Below are 25,425 nucleotides of genomic sequence, written 5' to 3' on the forward strand. Positions count from 1 at the left end.
TGTAGCATCTCTCTCTGCAAGCATACATTTATTTTCACTCCTTATTGCACTAGCATCTGTACAGAACTGCCTGCCTCCCTGCCACCTAGCTATAACTCAGCCTTAATGGATTTGCTGTGGCTGCCAGTACAAATAACTGTTTGTGCCAAATAGTGTTAGCATCTGTTTGCCTCACAATAGCATGCTATTTCTCCTTGATCCCTTTCCATTTCATATTATTCCAGCCCACCCACTTTGGGCTAGTCACAAGCCCTCACTGCTCTCCAACCAGCAGCAGGAGCACAAGTCAGTAATTTATGGTCCCAAGGTTCAAGCTCTTGTTCTTCCTGCAATAAGAAGTCACAAGGCCAAGAAAACCCACCCTTGCTACTGTATGTGCAGAATCTAATCACCACGACTCTGGAATTAGCTGTCAACTTGAGCTGGATGCTTCAATTTTTCTTTTGTCTTCTGCATGCCTATGGGTACTCTATTATTTATAATGATGACCAGCAACACTTTCTAAATGAAAGAAGCTAAACTGCACGGTTCAGTGGCCAGATGTATTCTGTCCACATAACTTTTTTACTTTTTCCTTATTCAGCAGCTCAGCTTACACTATGCAAGAGAAGAATCTAACCTCAGTTGTCCATATTGAGGCAATGTTTTATGATCAACTGAGCATATTTAATCATGTGTGTAAAATCACGGGGGTTTGTACAGTTTTTAGGTTGTATTGCAATGATTTGATCTGACTTGTGTTTTAAGAACTTGCTCAGAGCCTTTTACCTTTTCAAAGACTATCTCGCTCTGTCACCACAACATAAAACTTGTTGAGACTTCATTGCAGGAGGAGAAAACATCCCATAGGTACAGTCAGCACAGGCTTATCCAGCTCCACAATGACAACACTGGGATTTTTATTAGATTTTTTTTTTTTGTCCTAACAATACACGAGTATTGTAGCATATAGAATGTAGATCTATGTTATCTACTTGCTTCTAGTTTATAATTCCTGGTCATTCTTACAGAGGAAGACTCCTAGTAAGGGATACATGGGAGATCCAAGTTTTTGGTCCATCTGATTTGGAGCCATATCCCAACAGAAGCCAGTGCTTTCTATCAGAGCTGTTCCATTTTACATGCATAGTTATTTTGCCCAAAGAATGACTTGCTGATCACATACCAGTATAGAATAGACATAGGGCATGATTGTTCTTGAGCCCAGGCCTGCAAAGCTCCATGCTCTAGTGAGAGCTTTCTAGGTTTGACAGAAACTCCATCCTAAGAAAGCTGCTTGACAAGAGCTGTCCTCAAAGCTAGTTAGTTTGTACCCCAGTTTTTTCCCTCATCCCCAAAATTCTCAACAAATAGTATTGTTGAAGCAGGAAATATGTATTTGTTGACAAGTTCCAAGCCAGCTGTGTTCAACACTGAATTTACTGAGCAAGGGTAAAGATTACTTTGGTACGACTGCCTCCTAGGAGTCTTGTATAAAGGTCAAGGGTAGCCCAGAATGATGGACGGGAAACTATTTACAGTAAGGGATGGGAAGTTCATCTTACTGTAAGAGTTGAAGTGAGGGGTAAAATCATGTCACACTAGTTGTCTAATTTCTGTACTTAAAACTGTGAGAATTTACAGTTCCTGCTTTCATTGGAAGAGCTACAGCCAACCCATCTGACATCTCTTGCAGCTGTGAGGGTTGGGCCCTTTGACGGCCGCAGCGGCCGAAGTTCCATGGGGTGCTGTGGGAACAGCCCTCTTAAGGTTAGTTCAGTAAAAGTATCATCAGTCATGCGTGATGTGCTCTAAAACCTAATACACCTTGATGCAGGAGGAGCTGTCTGGCCAATAATGCAAACCCCACCACAAGCTTAGGGTTTAGCAGCTGCTGTTCAACAGGATCCCAGTGTGCGTGTCCTGAGTTACCGGAGTATAGATTTAATAAATTAGGCCTTCTACAAGTTCCAACAACTTTTGGGCTTATTTCCTTCCCTCACCCAACCCAGTCTCTTGTGTCTCAGCTCTTCTGAGTGGATATTTTTGGTGGTTTGAATCAACACAGCTGATGGATCTGGGTTGTCCCTGGGTTTGAGGGCACAGAGAAGTTCTTGACTGTGTGAGATGAGATGGGACTGCAGTAGATCTATTGCATATACTTCAGGGAAATTAATTTGCTTGTGCTTTTTGACAGTGTTTACTGCATGTATGATTTGTATCATGATTGTGGTTTTCTTACAAGTCCAACAATTTCGTTTTATGAGATTTTTTTTTTTAACTTTTGTAGAACACCAAACATTTTTAGCTAATGAGGTTGCAGAGACATGTAAAGGTGAATTCTAAAAGCTACAGCATAAAATTAATAAAAAGGCTATAAAATTTCATGATTTATGGGAGATTGAATATTGAAGAGTTGGGAATACTGCTTCTCCTTTCTAAATGTCTCTTTCAGTCTTTATTTAATTTTATCTTGTGCCTTTTTCATTCTCTGTGCTACTTACTTGTTTAAATACTTCTCTTCCTTTCCCTGCCTTTTTTCTTTACATGCTTCTAATGTTTTCTTCTAAAAATTATTTCTGTAGTCTTTCTGTCTCGTTAATCCCTTCCCTCCCTTCCTCCTCTTCTTTGATGTTTGTGCCATGGTCTTCATCCGTTTCCCAACAGACTTCTCTTAGCTCTCGTTGCATGATGAAGCAGTGGGCCAATTAGCCCACGAACAAGTTTCTCCCTCCATTCCTTGTACAAATCCCCAAAGCACAGGCAGATAGTGCTTTAGAGACTGGATGCTTTTTTCCATGTGCTGCTGCATGCAGAGCTAATGGAGCAGAGTAGCTCAGGAAAGAACAGCAACATAAAAAGCCTAGGGGTGCAGTGCTACTGCCCTGCTTCCAGCACATCTTCAGGCTAATGCTGGGGGTTTAATTTGTGTAACTCACTCTGCTCCTTGTATTGAAGCTATATGCCCTTGTGAGACTGCTCTTCACAGACTATTTCAAAAAAATCCCTGTTCTATAAAAAGCCAGATGACTCAGTCGTTAATATGTGTAAGTCAGAAGGGCTGTTCCCAAGGTTGGGCGGGATGAAGGTTGGGAAGGGGACCTCAGAGTGTGATCCTGTGGCAGCTGGGGCTTGCACTAGCTCAAAGACCAAGTCAGCCATGGCTTCATTCTCCCTGCTAGTGTGAGCACTTTGGCTCCAGCCCAGCATTGTGCCTGATTTCTAGGTGCATACCCTCAAAATGAAGCCTCTCTGTGTGTATCCAGTGTAAGGAACTATGTCGATTGCAGGTTAATGGCCCACTGTTTCTTATTTTGAATGTTATTTAAAACCTCACTGCTCTCTGAGTTCGGACACTTCTCTCCCAATTTCTCCCCACACAAACTTACTGGCTGTGACTGGTTGATGAGGATTAAAGCAATTAATGTTTGTACAGTGTTTAGAATGCTAAAAGCTGTTACATAACCGAGTGTTGCTATTTGGGGGTGTGCTGCACTGCAGCAGATCTTGGTGCGAGGAGCTGGGCTGCTAAGAGGGCATTAAAACCCAGACACCATGGGGCACGGGGCTGGCCATGTAGCCCTGCCCAAAGGCCTGACTCCTCTTGAGTCACTGTCTGGGGGAAAACATGTCTGTTAGCTCACTTTACTGATGCGTTAATTTTAGTGAGTCAGCTGATGTGACACCAACACGGAGGTAAAAAGAGTCCCTCTGCATGTGGGAGAACATTCTGTAGAGAGGGTTACATACATACAATGTTTCTGTATGTTGAATACCACTAACATGTGATTTATTTTCTTTTTTTTATGTAATTATAAAAACGAAGTTTGCTGATAAATTCATCTGGCAGCCCAATAATTCTGCAACCTTGAGCTATGGATTATATGACTATTGTGAGCTTATAAGGTTGTTATTTAGCAAAATAAATTTGCTGTTTCTCATGGGGGGAGGGTGTCAGGTTTTATTTAGCGCTGGACACAAATCTATACATGGTGAATTAAAAAAATGTTTGCTCAACATTGCACTTTGAGCGTAACAGCAGAACGCAGTGTGAATGGTAAACACCTGATAGAAAGCTGCTTTCTGCCCATGAGGTTGTGGTGGGGTTGTGTTTGCTTGTGATGTGTTGTCCTGGTTGCTGTTAGGATGGAGTGAATTTCTTTCCTAGCAGCGGATGGAATGCCTTGTTTGGGAGTTAGGGTGGGAGCAGTGCTGATAGCACCCTGATGTTTCTAGTTGTTGCCGAGCAATCAAGAACTTCTTCAGTTCTTCATATTTCCCTACTAATGAGAAAGGAGGGGATGAAGCCAGGACAGGTGACCCAAACTGGCCAAAGGGGGTATTCCATGCCAATTACATCATGCTCAGCATAAAGGGGGGCTGGTGGGCATACGGTTTTCGGGGATGGTTGGGTTTTGGGACAGCTCTGGGTGGCACGGCCTGAGTTGTGTGGTTCAGTGAGAAACTGCATTGTGTATCACCAGTTTCATATATTTTTTGCTCTAAAGTCCTGTTAGCATTGTTATACTTATTTTTCTGCTATTCTAGTAAACTAGCCTTATCCCAACCCACGGGGTTTTTGGTTTCTTGGGTTTGGGGTTTTTTTACCTTTTCCTTTTCCCTTCCCTTCCCCCTGCCTCCCACCCCCAACTTCCCCCCCTTCCTTTAAAGAGCAGGCAACTGCATGGATCTCTGCTCTCAGCTGGGGCAAAACCACGACGTCTCCAGACTAATTTTGATCTGAGGTGCTGTCAGCTGCAGAAGTGGTAGTTTGTGTTGGTGTGCTGCAGTTTGTATTAAAAAGGACCCATGTTTTGTGGCTTTCCTGTGAGTAGTAATAGCAGCAGCTAGCTGAACGTGGTAGCCCACACTATAATGCAGTTGATAAAGCACTGGTAGTGAAGCAGGCACCTTTCCAAACTTCTTCTACCAACTCTGTGTTCATCAGGGAAGGAGACCTGGTGGCACAGAGCTTGAACAACTTCCTGAATTTTGCTGTCTTTAAAATTAGTGAAGATGAATGGGACGGTTAAATCCCCTGAAAGCATAATCAAGGGTATGGCAAGTTTTAAACATGGTTATTGGCTTGGTTATTTTTCCTGGGATATATGTGAAAACCCAAGGGACCTCCGGGATGGAGAACATGGAGCTGCTCCAAGATGGGCAGGCTTGCCATGGTTTCAGAACCGAGATTCCTGTCACAGTGATACGAGGTTTATCAAAATCGACACCACGTTAGGAGCAAGTTTCACTGGGCAAGGTTACATGTAATAGCTAAGGAGGCTGCAGAGAAGAAAAAGAATCAGAAAGGAAAATCCTTGGGTGTCACAACTATTAATGCTTTGACTTAAGCTGGCAGTCCTGCCTCTCCCTGCTGCCCCAGGAGAGCCTGCTTTTGAAGTAGGATTTTGTACCCTCGTGTGCCCACAGAACACTGTTCCCAGGGATGAGGTGAAGGCTGCTATGCGCCATCTTCTCTTTTTTGCCACGTTGGTCACTTCTCTGCAGACAGACTCTGACTTCAGTTGCTATCCCTATGATTGTGACCTTTATCAGGCTGGTTTGTTCATTCAGTGAAGGACTACTTCCTTAAACCCGCTTAACTTGCAGACCAGTTTAGAGGAGCCGCTAAAAGCTGACTCAGGATTTGAAGGTCTCTTTGTTTTTAGGAATCTACGTTTTGAACATTTTCTGCAGTGAACACTATATCCTTTTAACTTCAATTTGACAAAGTTGCAATGTGACAAACACATGAAAACTGGTCACAGTTGTGTCTGAAGAATGCAGTGGATTTTTCATTTAATTACCATCCTCTTGTAGCTGTAGCCCTCTTGAACTCTGCATTAACTGCACTGTATATTTTGTTGTTTGATAATACTCTCCTGGAGGCAGGGATCTTTCTTGTCAGGTTTATAAATCAGCCTTTGCATGGGTTGTCTACTGTAAATAATACTTGGAGAGGAGCAGCCTACAGGGAACTTGGGTAAATACATGCAGCACTTCATGTTCACGGTGCCCATGGATTCCTTTGGGATAGAACTTGGCTTTGCCCTTCATTAGATTTTTAACAACTTGATTAAGCATCATTTCCACAGTCTCAACCTTAGACTCTGAGGGTCGTGTCAGCCTGTCACTAGCAGAAGCAGCTCACCAGAAGTGAGCTTAATACCTTCTGCTTTGCCAAACCAAATTGTTCCCCTGCTTGGCTGTTGTGAGAAGCTAGAATGCTCCCAGGAGAAGTAAACAACTGAAACCTGCTGTTAGGGATAATGGTTGAGTTCTTCCTCTGCGAAGCCTTGTACACTTGGTGTTGTGGTTTTGCTGTAGTTACCGGTGACTTCCAGCAAGAGTCCAGCAGACAATAACCAGGTTTTGAGTTTATTATCTGTAGAGATGAGATCACATAATTACAGAAGCACGGTCAGCCCTTCTGCAGGGAGGGCTGAAGAGCCTGGGAATGATCTCAGCTCCACGCTTGCTTTGATGGCTGGTTGCAGTGAAAAAAAACACCTGCGATATGGCTCTGCTTTAATAGCCTCTTGTCTTCCTTTCATCTGAACAGGATACGATTCATTTTGAGTCCAGAGCTGACGTGTGCTGTTTCAGCACCCAGAGGTGGGCGCCTGGCAGAGCAAGGGGGGAGTTGAGCCCTCACAGGCATCCTGAACTCCCGAAGCTGCCTGTTTGCAAAGCACCTTGAGAAACTCAGATGAAAGCAGCTGCTGTTATATTTTATTCTCCCTACTCCCTTGAGAATCTGATAATTGCATGTTTGTTTTCATTCCTTTTTGATTTATGTTCCCTTTTGTTGCTGTGTTTCTGACAGATCCTCCTGACTGGGTTCCAGATGAAGTCTGCAGCTACTGCACTGCGTGCAAGGCTCCTTTCACAGTCATTCGCAGGAAACACCACTGTCGGAGCTGTGGCAAGGTAATGACTCAGTCAAACATGTGAGAAACCATCCGCCAAAGGGAACAGCAAGTTTGTTGTACCACAGCAGCTCAGCTGTGCAGAGTAACGCACACCCTTGGCCAGGGTTTTCATGTCTTGGCTATCAGCTGCTCAGCTTATGTTTAGGAAGTGGGGTTTTGACTTTTAGCAATAGTAGAAAGGGTTTTGACTTTTGTGTAGCAATAAGCATTTGTGGGCTAAAAAGCAGAACTCCCTATTGAGAACCTGGAACAAACCCCCTCTCCCCAGAGTGGTTCTGGACTACTACCTTAAGCTTTAATAAGCCACAGCAGCCTGTGCTGTGAGGGGTGATGCTCAGCTGCCAGGACAACGTGCCCCTTCGCTTTCTTTCCAAAACTTTGCAGGAGGACTGCGGTGTGTCAGGGGGTGCTGCTTTGCAGGGTTGCAGAGGGAGGAAGAGTTGGCAGTGGTGTGCCTCAGGAAGCCAAAAATCTGCTGTCCTGTTTCACGTGCTTCCTAGTGTGCAAGTTAGAAACAAAGAGTGTGGAGAAGCAATTTCTGTTAACCTTGTAGTGGATTTGCAGGAGCAGGAACTTGGGAAATATTCACAGATATTCCCCTTGTCTCTCTTTGAAGCCAGTGGAGAGAGTTACACTTTTTTGTCTCTGGAGCCGCCTTCCCCTGTGAGCTGCAGAGCTGGACAGGCCTGCCTTGGGTAATGTCAGGATTTGGCACCTGTGTCAGGGGCTGTGCAGCACATCGGTGTGTTGTCAGGCTGTATGGTGCCAGCAGAGGCCTACTGCTGGCTATGCTGAAGAGGGTGGTGTTGCTGACACACAAAAAGCCCAGGACATACAGTTTTCCCACCCCTCTCTTGAAACCAGCTCGTTTCACCCAGTTCTTTAGGGGAACTAAACTGAAATCTCCCTCTTGTTTTTCAGATCTTCTGTTCCCGCTGTTCCTCCCACTCTGCTCCGTTACCTCGTTATGGTCAGATGAAGCCTGTCCGTGTTTGCACTCACTGTTACGTGTTCCATGTCACTCCTTTCTACAGTGACAAAGCTGGTATCTGAGATGTTAAACTACTGGTGTGTCTTCTGGTGTCTTACACGGACTGATATATTTGACCTAAGCCAAGAATTAACTTGAAAGAGGGACCCTGTGAGGGCACGTAGGCTTTGACATCCATTAGTATAAATTTTGTACAGACAGTTTTTACTGCATTTTACTAAGCTGCTAAAGGGAAGTATGAAGCGTCTGTAGCTCGAAGGCTACAGTACAGTCTTCCATGAATTTATAACATTAACGTTACGATGCCATATGCAGAACAAATGCACTGTGTGGAAGGAAATAGGGCTCAGAGAATCGAACAAGCATTGCTGCTTATCTTACATGGTAGGAACAGAGTAGCCACTCAACTAGTCCATCCCAGAAAATCAGTCCTGAAGCTCGGACACTTCTGTGCTCACTAGGATACCAGCATGGCTGTGGGTGTCAGCGCTCTCCCTCCTGCTGCAGTTTAACTCTCCCACTACTAGATTTTTTGCTACCTAGGCTAGGATTAATTAAAGTTACTTCAAATCCATATTTGATGTTCACAAGGGCCAAATTTTGACCCATGCAAAGAAGCCGTGAAGGTCCTGAAGCAGTATATTTGTTGCCTTTAATTTACCAAGCAGAGCAATAACTCCAAGTTGTCTTCTAAAAATTAAGTTTTACAACTTCCAATTCCATATTTTGGAGTCTCAGAAGTATTTGTAATCTGCATCAATTATGCTAAATCCTGTTTATAAAAGTATAAAACAGAGCTTTGATTTCTATATCAGCATTTAAAACTTAAACTTCAGAGAAAACGCTTACCAAAATAATGAATTAATATTCAGGTACATGGTTTTGAAAGACTTTAGCAGCAAAATTCAGTGGATGTGACAAATTATTTCTCCCATCACGGGTTTTTAAAATGTTTTTTAAAAGGGCAGATACGTAAGGATATATTCAAAAGGTCCTACAGAAGGGTCAACCGGAGAAGGGTACTTGTTGTCCACATGTGGCAGAGTAACTCTGTAAAATAGCGCATACTGTTACTTCACTCATGCTAACGACTGCAGAGATGTTTGTATTTATTTGAAACACCAGGGATTAATTTTTATCTCCTCTTGGAGACAAAAGAAAGAAAGCTCACGTGGATTCGTGCTGTGATCTTGCACAGCCGATTTGCAGTAGGAGCTCCCCGAGCACTGAGGTTTCAAAGGCGCCTGGCCATGCTTTGAGTTAGCCACATGAAAAGCGAGGCGGTGTGTGCTGTGGGTACAGAGGAAACGAGATCAAGAGCTCTTTGCTGTATCCCCTTCCCTGACTGGCGGGTTACACACTGTGTTTCAAAGTGATAAATACAAAGAAGGCTGAGGAAGTTGTTTGCGGTATCATGCTCGAGAAAGGTCGTCGTTAAAGATGATGAAGCAAAACTGGCCAGTGTTGGTTTTCTTTATTATTATTTATTTTGGGAGTGGGTGCTCCCTTTAAGCCGTGTAATATTCAGTGTTAATGAGCCATGTAAGGGTACAGCAGTTTGGCACTACTGTTGTTTTGAATCAGATGAAACAGCTTCACTATGTTTATGTGTAATGCACAAGCCTTATTATGCTGGTTGTAGACAATGTCAGCAACGATGTGTTATCCTCACCTTATTTATATTTTTTTCCCATAGTAGTAGTAGTATTTCCCTGAAATCCTTTCCGTGGAATCCTTGAGTTGGAGTGTTGGCATTCACCAGAGTTTAGAAGGGTGTGGAGTTGGGCGATTGGTGGGAGGTGGGTGATGTTGGTGCAAGCAATGATACTTATTCAGGCTTAAATCTCAGGCTTCACATTGCAATTACTATATTGCAGTTTTATTTTTAGAAGAAAAAAAAACCCGACAAATTTAACGCTTCTTTTATAGGATAAAATAAAAATACTACAAACTTCAATTGTGAAATAAATATGCACAAAAAATTGCTTCTGTGGAAAGAAAAAACTTATTTAATGGACTGAATATTTATTCAAGCTTGTTTTTATTTTGTAAATGCTGTAATTCAGAATCATTTCCATAAATATGATATTTAAAGATCTCAGACACTATAGTTTCTTATGTAAATACAGACTCCTATTTCTCTTACTGAAAAGCACAATGACTATATCAATACTAATATACATTTGCCTCAAGGAAAACTTTCATCTTGTAATCTCTTCAGATAATTAAAGTGTCAGGACTTTCTACTTCCATGTGCTGGATTGCTCTTTCATTTCGGGGTCTGTTTACGTGGGGCGACAGCTGCCAGCCTGTCAAACAAAGTGCCCTTAACTCTGTCTCATTTTGCAAATAACGTGAAGGCAAGGAGTTTAAATTTAGGAAGGGAAGTTGCTGGGACAGAGAAGGGGTGGTAAATTGATGCAGGAGTTCTAGGCTGTCACTTAACATTGTGTTGTGCTGTCCCTCGCCGGCGGCTGAGATTCTTGTGTCGCTGGCCACTTCACCCGACAGGCATGTTGGATCTGCCCGTGTCACATGTGAATAATCTTTGGGGGGGGGCAGGGAGGGTGAGGGAGATTATTTTCCTTGCAGATCTGAATTTATGCTCCTTGGATCTCCCTGAACAGTTATTGTTGTGAAGCATAAATGCCTGGTGCTGATTTGTTCTGATCCTTGTATGAGGGGGAACCGTTGCAGGCTTTCGTGAGAATTTTATTTTCCAGGGGACTCCAAGCACAGCTTTGGGAGGACATTTCACTTGAAGATAAAACATGTTGTAGCTCTGTGATGTTCAGGGTCTCTGCTTCAGTGGTGCAACAGCAGGAAAATGTTATGGCAAGCCCGCACATGATTTTAAGATTGCATCTGAATTAACATACGTAATATTTATGGGCACATAATGCTGCCTTAAGGTGTGTATTAACAAATGAAGAGTAGAAATATATCCTAAGGGGGCTTTTAAAATGAAATGTATATGGCTTTAGGGTTTTGAAGGGAAAAATGGATCTCTTTATGTCCAAACAACATTTGCACAGCAGTTTTCCTGTGGGGTACCACAACAGGAGCCATGCGGAGTAAGGTAAGAGCAACATTGCCAAAGGTGGCAGTGATTCACCTGCTGTTGGACTCTCCTGTATGGCAGGTTCCCTCTGAACACAAGAGTGTTTCCAGAAGAAGGGGGTAAAAACTTCAAGCTGTAGTCTGGAGCTATCCTTTCCAGATTTGTACAAGTCATACGGCACTTCCTGCCCTTTCCAGGTTTGTGAAGGGAGGTGGGATCTCAGGGCTCCCTCTGCAATAAAAGAAACTTCAATTAAAACCCACGTCTGGTTCCAGAGAATGCCCCTTCCTGGGAAACGCCGAAGGACTTAAAGGCTGCCACACAGCAGCTGGGTGAGGAGGAACCCGGATGGAAGCAATGGGCGAGGGAAATGACCTTCGTGTGGTATCCAGCCTGTGAGGAAGGAGGAGGGGAAGGGGGTGTGTGGCTGTGCCTGCCCACGCTGAGGGGAAACAAAAGGGTGGAAGCGAAAGCCTTGGCTGTAGGGACACCTTCAAACACAGCCCCGTCTCAATCCTGCCTGGGAGCACGAGGAAACCACCGGTGTTCTGTGTCTCGTCCCCAGCTGAACTCGCTGTCAGTTTATGCAAAGTCAAAGCTGCTGGGTCTGCATCCTCCGGTTACCATGGCAACCCCAAATAGCATCTCTCCACTGAGTGCCAAGACTGCAGCACTCCGTTCCCGCACAGGCAGGCACGGAGGCTTCTGCTTTCTGCTTCGTCAGAGGGATTGCAATGGCTCAAACATCTTCATTTGTAACGAAGATTTATGCTGCAGAGTCAGATGATCACTGAACTCCATTCTCTGATGATCGTGTTTTACTGAATTACGCTTTATTTATGTTGCTTGTCTGGAAGAAATCACCATGGGTATCCTTTTGGCTGCTTTTGAGGGTTCTTTAGCTATTTTATTTTCCCCCTTTTCATTTCCCCTTTTACCCCATGCTATCACCCAGCTTTCAGGTTTTGCTGTGTGTAAACTAGATGTCTTCTGTAGCCACCTTGGGTATCTTCTTTTTTTTATGGAAAGACTCATTGGGGCCTGGAACAGGCTGCCCAGGGAGGGGGTTGAGTCACCTTCCCTGGATGTGTTTAAAAAATGGGTAGGTGAGGTACTTAGGGATATGGTTTAGCATAGGATGGGAATGGTTGGACTTGATGATCTTAAAGGTCTTTTCCAATCTTGTGATTCCAGGTAGTGAAACATGGGAGGCAATGTTGGGCAATTCAAAGACCTTTCATCCCCATTGCTTCCTGATCAGGTTCCCAGGCCACAGGCTCATTTCAAACCCTCAGCTTGTGTCCTTCTACCTGCCAGAGTGTCCTGCCACACCGGCTGCCTGAGCTGCTTATGGGTCTTGCACCAAGGCATTGCAAGTCCTGCAGTATTCCTTTACTTTGCAGAGGAGAAAGGATGGATCCTAAATCCCAGGATTTAATAGCTGCTAGTAGATTACAGATACTGCAAAGACTCTTTCTTTTATTTGGCTCTCTTATCCTTGGTCTTAAACCAAAATGTGGCAAAATATTAGGCCAGAAGGATGAAGAGGAGAAGACTTGTTATAGCAAATCTGAAAGTGTGAAGATGATGTTTTAATGAAATAATTGGTCTCTTTGAAAACAAGCTGTAAAGGCATGTGCTAGGAATGCTGGGGCTCATGCATAAAACAAACCGGGCAATTAGTCTTTCATGAACTCATTTCACTTTTTGTTTTCACTAAACAGGAAGGCTCTGAAGTGAAAGTGTGCCTTTCCCTTGCATTCCACTCAAAGGTATGAGGTTGATTTGTCTTCTCAGTTTTTCCCTGCAAACAACCCACCAGCCGATTTGGGCTCTGACTGATCCTGTCTGCGAAAGAAGAATTCTGTGTCCCAAGCGATGCAGCCAGCAGCAGCAGGACCTCCAACCCTCCTGCCTGCTGCTCCATGCGCTCCTGAGCACTGGGGAGGGTGGTGGTGGGTGACTGTGGGCAGGTGTCAAGGGGCCCAGTTGTTGAGTGATGCCACCATCAGCTCTTTGCCATGAACGTGACATGTTTGATGTAGGCCAGGGTGCGAGGGACTGGAGAAGAGGAGGCTGAGGGGAGACCTTATCACCACCTACAACTCCCTGAAGGGAGGTTGTAGAGAGGTGGGTGATGGTCTCTTCAGCCAGGTGACAGGTGATAGGACAAGGGGAAATGTCATGAAGCTGTGCCAGGGCAGGTTTAGGTTGGACATTAGAAAAAAAATTTTCACTGAAAGAGTTGTTGGGGCCTGGAACAGGCTGCCCAGGGAGGGGGTTGAGTCACCTTCCCTGGATGTGTTCAAAAAAAGGGTAGATGAGGTACTTAAAGATATGGTTTAGCATAGGATGGGAATGGTTGGACTTGATGATCTTCAAAGGCCTTTTCCAACCTTGTGATTCTGTGACTGCTGTGCCTGGGAATGGCAGAGCCAGACAGCCCTTAGCTGTGGCTATCTCAAATGGTACAGAGGCTTTATTTTCTGGAAATAACCCCAAGCCAGGCACTCGTACCACTTAGGCAAACACTGAACTCTTGTCTTCTGCTAGAAAACCTTATTTACGTATTTTGCAGCTTTACATAGCTCTTCACAGGGCAGTAAAACATTGCTACTGCCATGATGTTTTTATTTGCTGAGTAGTTAATAAAGAAACCAAGCAGCAGTGGGGGTGCTGTTTGAGGTGACTGCTCTGTAGGTAACAGCTCAGCAGTGGCCAGCTTTCAGGTCTTTAGCTGGTACCATCTGGTACCAATGTGCTGTCAGTACAGGGGAAGATGCTGACATGTAATCCTGAATAACACTGATACTGGTAGATCCTCTGTCGTGATGTCCCACAAAAGGTGCTGAAGATGTCCATTCTTCTGAAAGGATGTGTCTGAAAATGACCGAGTTGCCTTCAGTTTGGAGGAAGCAGTCCCTTGTCATTCCCAGGCTGGGATGGTGGCTCCACCTTAGGCTGTCCCAAGCAGAGATCCTTGGTCATGAGCAGTTGTGTGTCAGTAAAGTTAAAAGCAGTGAGGCTGTCCTGGCTTTATTAGGAAAGGAGTTGTACCATGCTGTCTTCCCGTGCATTTGGGGAGCCTCTAAGATGAAATTTTGAGGTGCTTGATAGATAATTACTTTTCCTGGCCAAGAGCATTTGTCCTTGTTGCTTCATTAGCAGCTTCTCTGTTTGGCTTGGTTTTTCTTTGAATTCATTTCACTTTCTTGGGCTTATCTGCAGAAAGCTGGAAGTTAATAATTAAAGATATAAGCAATTATTTTTCTACTTCTGCAAGTTCATAAATGTATTTAAAAGGGATCTACCTTGTAATCCCCTCACTCTCCAGCACTGAGAGATGGTGCAGGGAAAAAGCAATCCTGGAGTAGTTCAACGCCCTGGATGTTGGTCTCTGAACTGTCTGCTTTTTGTCTGTCAGGACTTCTTGTAGCTACTGAAAATGGTGAGGTGGATGGCTTATCTCAGAGGGAAATGGCCTCTTCAGCACACAACAAAAATCAAAGGTTTGGGGCAGTGATCGTAGCGTACCTTGCCAAGAAACAGCTCTTCCCCAACTTTAAAAAAGCACTGAAGGAAATAGCTATACTGCCCATGTAAAGAAGCCCCATTCAAATAAGAAAATTCAACTAATTAGGTCCAATTGTGTTGGAAAGGAATATAAAACTACCACAAATTCATTCAGTGACCGATTTCATAGCTTTGGATTGCCACGGTTTTGGGAGTTTGTGTCAGACCAGGACACTTGCCTTGCTTGGAGAAGACAGTAGGAAATCGTTGCTTGGCTGTACTCCTGAAAGGAGGTTTTCTCCATTGTGCCTGCTTGTCACACTCTACCTACTGCCTTTTCTCTTTTAAAGAGAAATGTTGGAGTCTCAGGGAAAATAATTCCATGCTTCTTTCCTGCAGGCAGCACTTGAAACATGGCTATTTTTCTGTGATTAGCATCCATCTCAAAAACTTCTGTTGTGAAAAGTTGCTGGTTTGGATGTGAACTTACATTTCAATGCTGCCTCCGTGCAAATCTGGCCTTGAGTGAAGCAAGAGCAAAGTAATCCCTGCAGTACAGAAACCAGCTGTCAGGGTGGGGCAATGTGTGAAGGCTCAAGGGCTCCCTAGGAAGAGAGTGCTGGCCAAAAATACCAGAGTAACGAGCCAGGCTGGGTCACCAAAAGGCAGAAGGCCATGGGTACAGCAGCCATGAGCTGTACAGTCTGGCCAGGCTGAAGAGAGAAGCCCAGGAGCAGCCAGCCCAAGACACACACAGCCTCAGGATAATATTCTTTTCACCCTTTGCTTTGCTAAAATCCAAGCCTGGAAGGAGCTCTGGGTTGGCTTACCTACTGTGCTAAGGGTATTGCGAGCAGCTTGGGGAAAAATCTGCTCAACCACTTTGGGTGTGCTCCTTCCCTGTTCCCACCCAGTGCTAGCAGAAATACCAGTCCTTAGCAGGTGGAGGGGGACAGAGGGAGGCTGTTGTCTTTACACTCACTGAGTCTGTTTTTAATTTTTTTCTGCTTGCTGGCTGCAGTAAGAAATGAAAATGGGGGGGGGGGGGGAAGAAAGAAACCCCCCCTCAAATATCCATTCATATAACAAATAATTCTCATCATGTGAGATAATTGCACAGTGTGCATAAATACAGATCATTAAATAATATTAGTTTGGTTTTAAACAGGGAAGATCATTAACCCCAAATCAAGCAATTACCAAAGTGTTTCCTCTGAGTACAACTACTCGGAAGCCGTGGAGAATACTGGTGTGGAGTGATAAAACTCTCTCTGCCTGGCGTGCTGCTCCTGGAGGCTTTCCAGTGCCCTCCCAAGCTTCAGATGTTGTCACAGCGTTTGCTGCCAGAGGAAGCCGACTCTTGCCAAATTGTGTCTTCACTGCTGCTCTGTGTGCTGCTGGGCTTCAAGAGCCTCCATCCACAGGGTTCCTGTTAGTTGTGGCATCTGTAAAATGGCTTAAGCACCTGGCCAAAAGGGTGATGTAGCTGAATGGGGGGAGGCGCTGAGCTAGCGTGCTACTAAACCCAATGTTTCTGGTGGGTTTTGCTGAGGGAGAAGCCATGGGAATGATGAAGGGATTGGAAAGCATAGCTTACACTGACATCCTTGGAGTTGGAAGCTATTGAATGTGTCAAAGAGAAGATCAATGGCACGTGCCATTGACTACCCTGTAACTGCCCACGCTGGGCACACACATGTGCCGACCGGGGCTCCTCCATCCAGCTGGCAGGCATCCAGTGGGACCGACAGCCAGAAGTGGAGCTGACTTGAACAAACCCATGTGAGTAAGAAGATGTTAATTCTTGTGTGGATAATCTCATGTGGACTAACACTTCTGGTGAGCTCTCTACTTAGTATCACCAGAATGTTTAATGCTACATCTGGGGCTTTCTACAGCAGTGCAGCCACCTGTATTGGGGCTAAGGTAGAACTGCACGCTCAGTGGGGATGCCCTGCACTGGAGGTCAGGGGAGGTGCTGGTCAGGGTGGTCTTGATTGTCAGTTTGATATGTGGTGGTCTTGATTGTCAGGTCTGATATGTCAGTTTGGGAATTACCAAGAAGAGTGATTGCTCTGTGGGCTTCTGTGTGGGAGGGATGCAGCAGCAGCTGAGTCACCTCATGGTCCCCACAGCCTCATTTCAACCTCAAGTTAATCCACCTGTGCCAGGGCTGGATTCACACTGACATTGAGCCTTTGCAAGGATGGGAGAAGAAAAATAATGATCCAACACAAGGAAGAAAGAGGTGGGGAAAATATGCTGCAGTTTTGGAGCCCAGTGTCTAAAGGAGGGGAAGGAAAATCCTTGACCACAGAAATGTCCCTGTGTGTAGTTCATAATCAGCTAAGGGAACCACTTCCCTGTTTGCCAACAGCAGCTCTCCTGTCCTAGTGAGCGGCTGTGATTGTCTACGGTGCGTGTCAGTGCTGGCAGCAGGCTGAAAGCATTGTTCCTGCAAATGACCAAGCTAGGCTGTGGGTACTGTTGCAGTTAAGTGAGGCTGTGCTGCTGAGATGGTTTTTGTAAGCAGCAGTTTCAGTTTTCTGCCAGCCTCAGTGTAAACTTTGGACAATTCCAGGCCAAAGTCGCGGCCCGAGAGACAGTCGAGCGCCTCTGAGAATCACAGAGAGGAGAAAACAACCCGACAGCAGCTGCATTTTGCCACCGGAGAAGGAGCGAGAAGATGTAACGAGCTGTGCAGACAGCAAGGAACGAGGAGGGTGGGGAAGGAGGCGGCTCAGGTGCCAGAGAGAAAGATGCCCCTGCAGCCCCTGGAGAAACCCATGGGAGAGGCCCAGACCCCACCTGCAGCCCATGGAGGGGCTCCACGCTGGAGCCCTTCACAGCGTGGCACGCATGGGAACCAAGCTGGCCTGGGTGTGTAAAACCACTGCTGTCCCAAACCCAGGCTGCAGCTACAGAAGAAATAATTCTGCTGCTCTGTTTTCCTTCACAACAGCTGAGTGTGATACTGCTACTTAGCTGTGCCAGCCCTTGCAGCTGGGCCCTGGGTGATAGAGGCAGCAAGTTGGCTCTTTGGGGAGCTGGGAACCATGTCCCTGCTTTGGGATTTGGGCAGAGCCTTCACAGCCACTTCCAGACCCCCAAATCATTCTCGTGCCTCAGTTTCCCCACTACGGAGCAGGGAGGATGCTTGTTTCCCTCAGGATCCAGGTGTGGATCGCAGTGGCTGATCCTGTGCAGATGGTACTGCACAGATGGTACTAACCCTGTGCAGATGGTACTGATGAGCCAGCCAGACTCACCCGAGGATGCAGGTAAGTACCATACACTGAAGGGATTTACTCAGGTTCTCACCCAGCAGAGCACATCAGCCCTGATGGACTAGGGAGGGGAACCTTGCCTTTCCCCTGCCTGAGCATGGGGAGCAGGCTGCTGGCCCCTCTCTGCTTCTGCTGAGCTCCTGTCCCAGCCCACGGGTGCTCCTCTTCTCCTCAGGGATGTTCAGGCTGAAGGGACTGGTGCGGGCATTCGTTTGGGCACTCCAAGCAGACACTGCCGTGGGTCTAGAGGATATTGTACTGTTGTTCCTTCCTTGGCCCTGCAAAGCACACAGTGCCCCTTATCTTGCCTCACTAGCCACTGTATCGCCATACGAGTGTGCTGTGACACAGCTCCTGCTTATGTCATGGCCGTAGGTACGTTATCTCCATCCTACAGAAGAGTTTATTAAAAGACTTGGGAAGGTGAGACTGGATCATCTCGTTTTGCCATCTCAACCAACCATGAAGAATCCCTTTCATTTCATAAGTTGCTTGTACCTTGTTGTGAAGGTAAGTGCGGTTTTCTCTACTGTTCTCAGACATTAATCTTTGCAGACTGAAGGTCTTAGGGTTGCTGAAGTCTCTGGACTCTGATGTTTTAGTGGCCCTTTGAAGCTTAACCTTGAATCTGGCAGTCAGTCTCCCTGTGCTGCTTCTGTGCCAGGACCCTTTTGCTCTCCACCTGTCACCTGGACCTTATCTGGAGCTATGTTTGGTGGGAAGTAAAGAGCTTGTGGGAAATGACTATGCTGCTGTAAAATACGGGTCTTGTGCTATGTGCTATGCTGGCTCCACCTGTCACCTGGACCTTATCTGGAGCTATGTTTGGTGGGAAGTAAAGAGCTTGTGGGAAATGACTATGCTGCTGTAAAATACGGGTCTTGTGCTATGTAAATCAGGGCCTGTGGTAGCCCTGGGCTGCTGTTTGAAAATCACAGCTTCTCCTGGTCCTCTGAAAGTGACTGGAGTGCCATAGGTTTCCTTTCCCTCTGGCAAGCTGCACTCACCCTCAAAGTGGTCTCTGGCCTTTATTTGGCTTGTTAAAACTTTCCAGACCTGCTGGATGCTTCAAGCACAGGTGCTCAAGGTGGACCTCTAAAGATAACTTTGCTCTCATCTCCATTGTTCCCATCTGGGTCTACAGGAGCAGCTCCATCTCAACAGGTATTTACTGGCTTCAGGGGTGGCTTAGCATATGAGGGTGTTGAGTGCCAGCTCGCTGGTGTGGTGCCAGCATGCCTGAAGCAGTGGAGGATGGCTAAATCTGCTCCCAGGGATTGGGCTGAGGAGCAGAGCCATCACGCTGGGCAGGGAACGTGGGCTGTGGCAGCTTTGAAACTGCTATAGTCTGGAGGATGATGTGAGTGTCTTGAATTAATCTCTTTTCTGGCTAAACACAGCAGAGACTGATTGGTTTGTTTTGCCTAGATGGTAATGAAGCAGTTAATTGTGGGTGGTAATGGTTGGCTCTGCCTGTCTGCTCAGGGAAGCATCTTAGAGGCTTTCCCCGTGGCTCTGGGCTGTGTAAGCACACCCGGGTTGTCTCCCGCTTCCCAGGCTGCTGGGCTTTCCCAGCTCTCTTGTTTTGTTCTTTCAAAACACATGTCTTGCTCCTCATCTCATAGCCCACCCACCCCCACACACACCCCCCTCCCCCGTGATAAATATCTGCAGGAGGACGCAGCTGGAGAGGTGCCTGTGCCAGCGTGGGCTCCTGGGGACGCCCAGGCACGGGGGCTGCTGGCTCTGTGCTCAGGTGGTCCCATACCCGCGGGAGCTGGTGGTTGTGCTGCTGAGTCAGCATATGTTTGCCTCAGTGTGCAATTCCCACCACAGCTCCTCACTGTCCTTGGGTGTTTTGGGCACATGGAGGCTTTTCTCTGCCCTGATCAATCTGTGTGAGCTCTTCCAAGTCTGACACGTGCGAAAGCGCTTCCCCTCCTTCCCACTTGTGCTGAGAGCTCCCCATCCCCCTGTTCTGCTGGCGTGTGACCTGCTGCTCTCGCGTCGCACCCAACAGCTACAAGGTTTATTTCTTTTGTAGCGTCTCCACTGGGACCACTGAGCATTTTTAAGGCCTTGCCTGGCCTCCCAAAGGCCTCTTCCGACAAAATGCACGTTTCGTATTTAAGATGCAGCAGATTTCTTCTTTCCAAGTCTTTTTGCCCAACTAGAATTTCTCCTCCTTTAACGGCTCAGTCACTTGGGGAGGGGAGGAGGCAGTGCTTTGGACAGTGACACTGCTGTCCATGCTGTCCCAGCACTGGGGCTCAGCTGGCTGGAGTCACTTACACTTGTAGGACAAGCGCCTGAGCTGCGTGGGAGCTGATTGTGCTGGGGGCAAGTACTGAGTCCTGCTGTTCTCTACTTTTCGCGGGACCATCAGAGAGGCTCCATACAAACGATGACGTTTGCCAAACGCAAGCAGTCCCAGCCCCGAAAGCTTTCCCACCTCGTGTGTTGGCAGGGATAGCAGCATCTCGGGCTCTCACCAGCCCTGCCCTAGCGTGGCTGTGGGGCTGTTGGCACTGGCGCCCGGTGGCTGCAGGGTTTGGCAGACGCACCGGCACCTCAGAGGCCTCTGCTCCCCTGGTGATGCCACCGAAGGAAGCCCCAGCTCTGCCTCGCTGCTCAGGTGAGAAGTTCAAGAAGATTTTCCGTGCTCTGTGAACCCTTCCGAGATGACAAGCTGTAGCGCGAAGCCACCAGCCCTGGGGGGAGGGATCAGCTGACCTGGGTGGGATGAAAGCCGCGATTCTAACTTTCATTTCTGCCCCCTCCGGGAGCCAAACCGCCGCCGCCGCTCGTCCCCCGTGCCAGCCCCTGCCTCCCCTCCGCATGGCTGCGCCGCCCGGCTGCACCGCCCCGCTCCCGGCGCCCGCAGCCCCGGCACGGAGGCGGCTGGTGTGTCCCTATAAATAGCAGCTGCCGGTGCCCTGAGAGGCGGCAGCAGGAGCGGGCAGGCAGGAGCGGGCTCGGTGTGACACCGTGCGGCCGCCCGGCGCAGTGCCGGGCCGGGGGAGCGGCTGGCGAGCGGGAGCGGGGCTTCTTCCCCGGGGCCGCAGCCGAGGGTAACCGTTCCTCGAAATCAGAGCTTTCGGCTCGTTACAGCCCAATTAACCCCCGGGCGCAGGATAAAACACCCTCCCTCTTTTCTTCTGTATGAATTCAGCCACCCGTGCCGGATTGATGTCCCCTAAACTCCCTCAGCGCAGGGATGCTGGTGCCTGGACCTGAGAACTCAGCCCTCAGCTTGGTCCTGCCGACAGCCCCCAAAGCCTTGGAGTCGTAAGTGGGTGCCTCTCCATCAGCTGAGGTTCCAGCACTATTTGACCTGCTGTCCACTGTGCTGGCTGTGACATTTAGTAGGGGAAGCAGCAATGAGTCCTGTAAATAGCCAGGCTTTCAGATTCCCTTGGAATTACACCTGGAGTCCTGAGATGGGTTGTCCAGCCAAGACTCAGTGCACAAAGTGATTTCTCTTCAGTTTTCACAGCCTGGCTGTACACAGAGCCAGTGGCACGTGGGACTGCCTCCTCTCCTGGCTGGCTGTGTAAGGATGAGGGCAGGAGATTCGTGCTTTGCTTTTCCAAAGGCGATGGCCATGCCCACTGGACTGGTGTGGGAACCTGCTGGAGGCTTCAGATCGGAAAAGTGCTCAGCCACCCAAAGTACCTGAGTGGCTTGTGAACATCTGCTCTGGCAGCAACATGTATGAGGCAGGTTGTAGAGGCGTGAGGAGCAGGACAGCCTGGGCTGGTGCTGCTCCTGACAAGTTATGACAGCTGAAAATAGAAAACAGCTCTGAACATTTTTGCAGTTTGGTCCTCTGAGGCTCACTGGACACTGCAGAACAAGAGCATGCCTGCTGTGTTGTCCTTGCCAAGGGCTAGTGTTTAATGTCCTTCCCTGGGGTGAGGAGCAGAAGAAAGGTCTGCTTTGCTGCTGCAATGCTTGGTCTAGGCCTCTCTTACTTTTCAGTGCCGCACTTGCCAGCAGTCTGCCTTAGGGTTTTTGGTTGGTAGTAGGGCAAGACCTTCCCCTCAGAGGGCTTCCCCAGCCTGGTGAGGAGCAGTAGTCACAGGGAACCAGCCATCCCCATGCATGATGCAACCATCTTTGCGTGACTACTGAAAAACTCAGTGTGGCGTTTTAGACCCACCCCACGTGAAGATCGCCACGTGGCTGGGGGATACCAGGCGAAACTGTAAGGGTGGCACTTCTCAGAAGAATGACATTTCAAGGCATCTTGTGCTGCATGTTTGTTAATTTACACTGACAAGCATTTACAGGAATTTCCCCACATCCAGTCCAGAAGGTCCTGCTCTCTCCGATCGCGCCATACGGCACGGCACTCGGCTTCTGCTTCAGAAGCATCTGTGCCACCGGGCAGGGCACGTGGGACCAAGGTGCTGACCATGGCAACCTTGTGAGCAGCTGACACGGCAGAGCAGAGCCAGGCTGCTCTGCAGGGCTCCCACTCCCACATGCCGCTGATTAAATACCTCAGCCCTTCCTTCCCCTCTGCTTGGAAATCTCACCGTTAACTTGACTTAAGGCCTCCCTGGGGGTTTGCAAACTTGGAGGAAATTTTTTTTTTTTCTTTCAGAGATGAGTTCTCCTTGCCAAGAAGGTTTTAATAACTTGCCATGAAATTTATAGCGTTTAAATTTAAACCACACGTGGGAAAGTGGAGCTGTAACAGTTTAATCCAATTTAACCTTGAGCGATCTGTTCCACAGCATTCAGGCAGACAGCTCACACCGCAAGTGAAATTCCTCTGTGGGGTGGCAGGCAAAGGCGCTCTCACCATGTCTCTATCTAAGGACCAGGGTCAGCCATCTATGTCCCTTAGACCAGACTTTATTTTCCTGCTGGTCTAGCCCTGTGAAACAGCCAGAGCCTGGCATGGCGTGGAGCTGGGCACGCTCCTAGGAGAAGGCTGAGATAAGTCATGTTCTAGCTGTTATGCTTTCCTTCTGATGTTAAAGAATACTCTTTGCGTGTCCCAGTTGCATTGCCGCCTCCTGTCCCATCATGAGAGGAAGGCACATTTCATGGGTGACCACATAAATCCACCTCTCCGGGGAAAGCAACCTCCTGATACCCTCCAAAGAGGGGAGGTGGTAAAGTCCCTTTGGCAAGCAAATGCTACGGATCATAAAATTAAAAAAAAAAATAAAAATTGAATTACATAAGAAAGAAAAGAGTTGGGCTGCTTCTGAGCAGTGCTAAAGACTTAACAGTGTTTAAAGAGTTGTTCAAGTGTCGCTCAGCAGCTAGCACAGCAGACAAGCCTGTGTCACCAGTGTGGAACAGCAACACGTGCTGAGAAGCTCTGTCCTGCACAGTGCTGTTGCATCTGGGATCCCTTGATCCTGGGAGGGGCTGTGGTAGGGCTGTGGAGCTCACTGCAGCCAGTGGTGGTGAAAAAACCATATCACGGCACAAAATTCAGATGCTGCCTTGTAGCAATCATCCTCCTGAGTGCAGTGCTCAGGAGACCACCACTGCTGGTGCTGGGATCTCTAGAATAAGCCTTGAAGTTGTGCAGCCTTTGCCTCTGCAGCTATCCATGATGAGGGAGAGTCAGCAGTGTTGTGGTTCCCAGCCAGTTCTGCTACTGGATGGTCCAATGTAGTGATGCTGAGCTAAACTGGGAGAACCCCCCTGCCTTTTCAAGGTTTTGTCATCTTGCCTGTATGCTTTGGTGCTCCCCTAGCAGCTCTGTGGGACAATCAGAAGCTCCTGTATTATGGAAGCAAACACTTGTGATTGTGTCTCAAGGAAACGATGGGAACAGTTGAGCTGATGAGCTGCTCTCTTCGGCAGAGCATGTGTTTTATCCCATGGTTCACAGAACACAACAGCTGCAAATCAGGATTAGTGAGTGTGCCTTCAACAGGTAAGTGTTGAGAGCTTTATTTCCATTGACCTGCCTTGTCTTTTGTAGCAGAGTCGGGTTTATATCAGCACTGTTCAGGGACAGAGACCTGAAAGCTCAAACGCGCCTTCGTAGCACAAGTGGGATGTAGACTTGGCAACAGCCTGTTGAGTGGGGATGTAAAAGACTTGCTCCCACTGGGGAGGACGCTCTGCCTGCATACCAAGATGTGTTGGTGGCTTAAACCTGGGAAGGCTGAAGTTCTTGCCATGTGCCCAGCTAAGGGAAGTGAAGGCAGGACCGAGTCACAGCTGTGATACACCATTGCGTGTTGTGTTCACAGCAGCCATGGGTGTTCTGGTAGCGAGAGCTGCACTGCTCAGCTTCTCACTGCAGTCTGTCTGTGCTTGTGCCGACTGGAAATGGGCAGACCCAATAATTTTCTGGGATGGCCAGGTGGAGAATAGGGATCCAGGCTAGACCTGTCACAGCTGACTTAAAGCTTGGAGAAACTGCGTGAGCGGCAATGCTGTTTCTTGTCCAACTGAACCAGCACTATCTGTTTCTGCACAACTGTCCTTGGTCTTGCCCTTCTTTGAGATACCTGAGAGGAAAATGGGTGGATAGCAAATTCTACTTTTTTGGACACTTTTTCCTTTTTCTTGAGCTTGTGTATTTAACAGAAGAACATCAAATAGCTTGCTTGGGTGAGATTTGCTTGTTTGCTGGTTTTCTGGAGAGTGGGAACCCCCCAGACAGGTATTCTGTAGACATGCTAGATACGACATGTGAGATCAGAAACAGGTTTCATGTTGTGTTCCTGTCTGGGTAGTCTCCACAGGGAGGCTGTGGAGACAACTTCAGGGTGGTAGAAAAAAAATAATTCCAAAACTGGATTCCCTTCCAGCTCGCCAGGTATGCCAGGCACCTTGGCTGACTCATCGAGGTGGAGGTTTCCAGAATGACTAACAACCAAGCAGGCATTGATTTCTGCCTGTCTAATGGGGCATGTCTTATAAAGTCTCCAGTTTCCAGACTGGGTGGGGTGCTTGCCCTTTGAAAATCAGATCCACGTATTGAGTTGGCTGCCCCAAAAAAGAAACCATAAATCTGAAATCAGGTAAGTGTGTCAGTGGCAGGCTCCAGGCTGCCAACAGTCATGCAAAGTGCTGAGGCAGCTGCCAAAGCTGCCCTTGTGTGTTTGCATGCTTCACCGTTGACAAGAGTAGGGCCTGAACCACAGACTAGACTTTTCAAAGCCTCATGTCCTCATGTAAAGGGTTAATACACTCCCTAAAATGGTGTTTCTTTCCTTTTTTCTTTTTTTCTTCCTCCCTCCCACCCCTACCTCCCCCAACCCGTAAGGATTCTACTAGCTCTCCGGTTTCCACCTCCCTGCTCCACACACACTTTCTGCACACTTAGGTCTGGCCATTCAGTAGGCTTGAAGTTGGTTTTGGTAGCTATCTACAGGAGACCAGAGCAGACCCAAAGGCTATTGTGTAAACAAGAGCATTGCAACATGCTATGTTATTTTTCATCCTGACTGTGACTGTTTATTCCTGACTCAGTGTAATAGAAGAAATACAGAAGTTAATTAGATGTCTTCTGGCACAGAACTTGCCGTTGAGCCCCTGGTTAAGCAGTGGCTTCACATCTGATGCAGGCCAAGGTCTTCAACTGATGCATGAGTGGGGAAAGTCCACATCTAGCTTGTGAATCTGACAAGCAAATCTGCTGTTCCACGTGAAGTTATCACCCCTAAAGACCACCCACTA

At 47.3% G+C, this 25,425-nt stretch overlaps 1 protein-coding gene across 1 annotated transcript in view; it reads left to right on the forward strand.

Annotated features, from left to right (window-relative positions):
• ZFYVE28 (zinc finger FYVE-type containing 28) overlaps positions 1-7,964 on the forward strand; it is a gene marked incomplete at both ends in the record, with an annotated part of 144,106 nt that extends 136,142 nt beyond the window's left edge. Inside the window, 2 exons of the mRNA XM_084266891.1 lie at positions 6,806-6,909; positions 7,833-7,964. Of these exons, the coding sequence (XP_084123017.1) occupies positions 6,806-6,909; positions 7,833-7,964 (236 nt within the window). The remainder of the gene's footprint in view (positions 1-6,805; positions 6,910-7,832) is intronic.
• Positions 7,965-25,425: the final 17,461 nt, after the last annotated feature.

Source organism: Gallinula chloropus, assembly GCF_964237585.1.
Source record: "Gallinula chloropus genome assembly, chromosome: 7".
NCBI lineage: Eukaryota > Metazoa > Chordata > Aves > Gruiformes > Rallidae > Gallinula > Gallinula chloropus.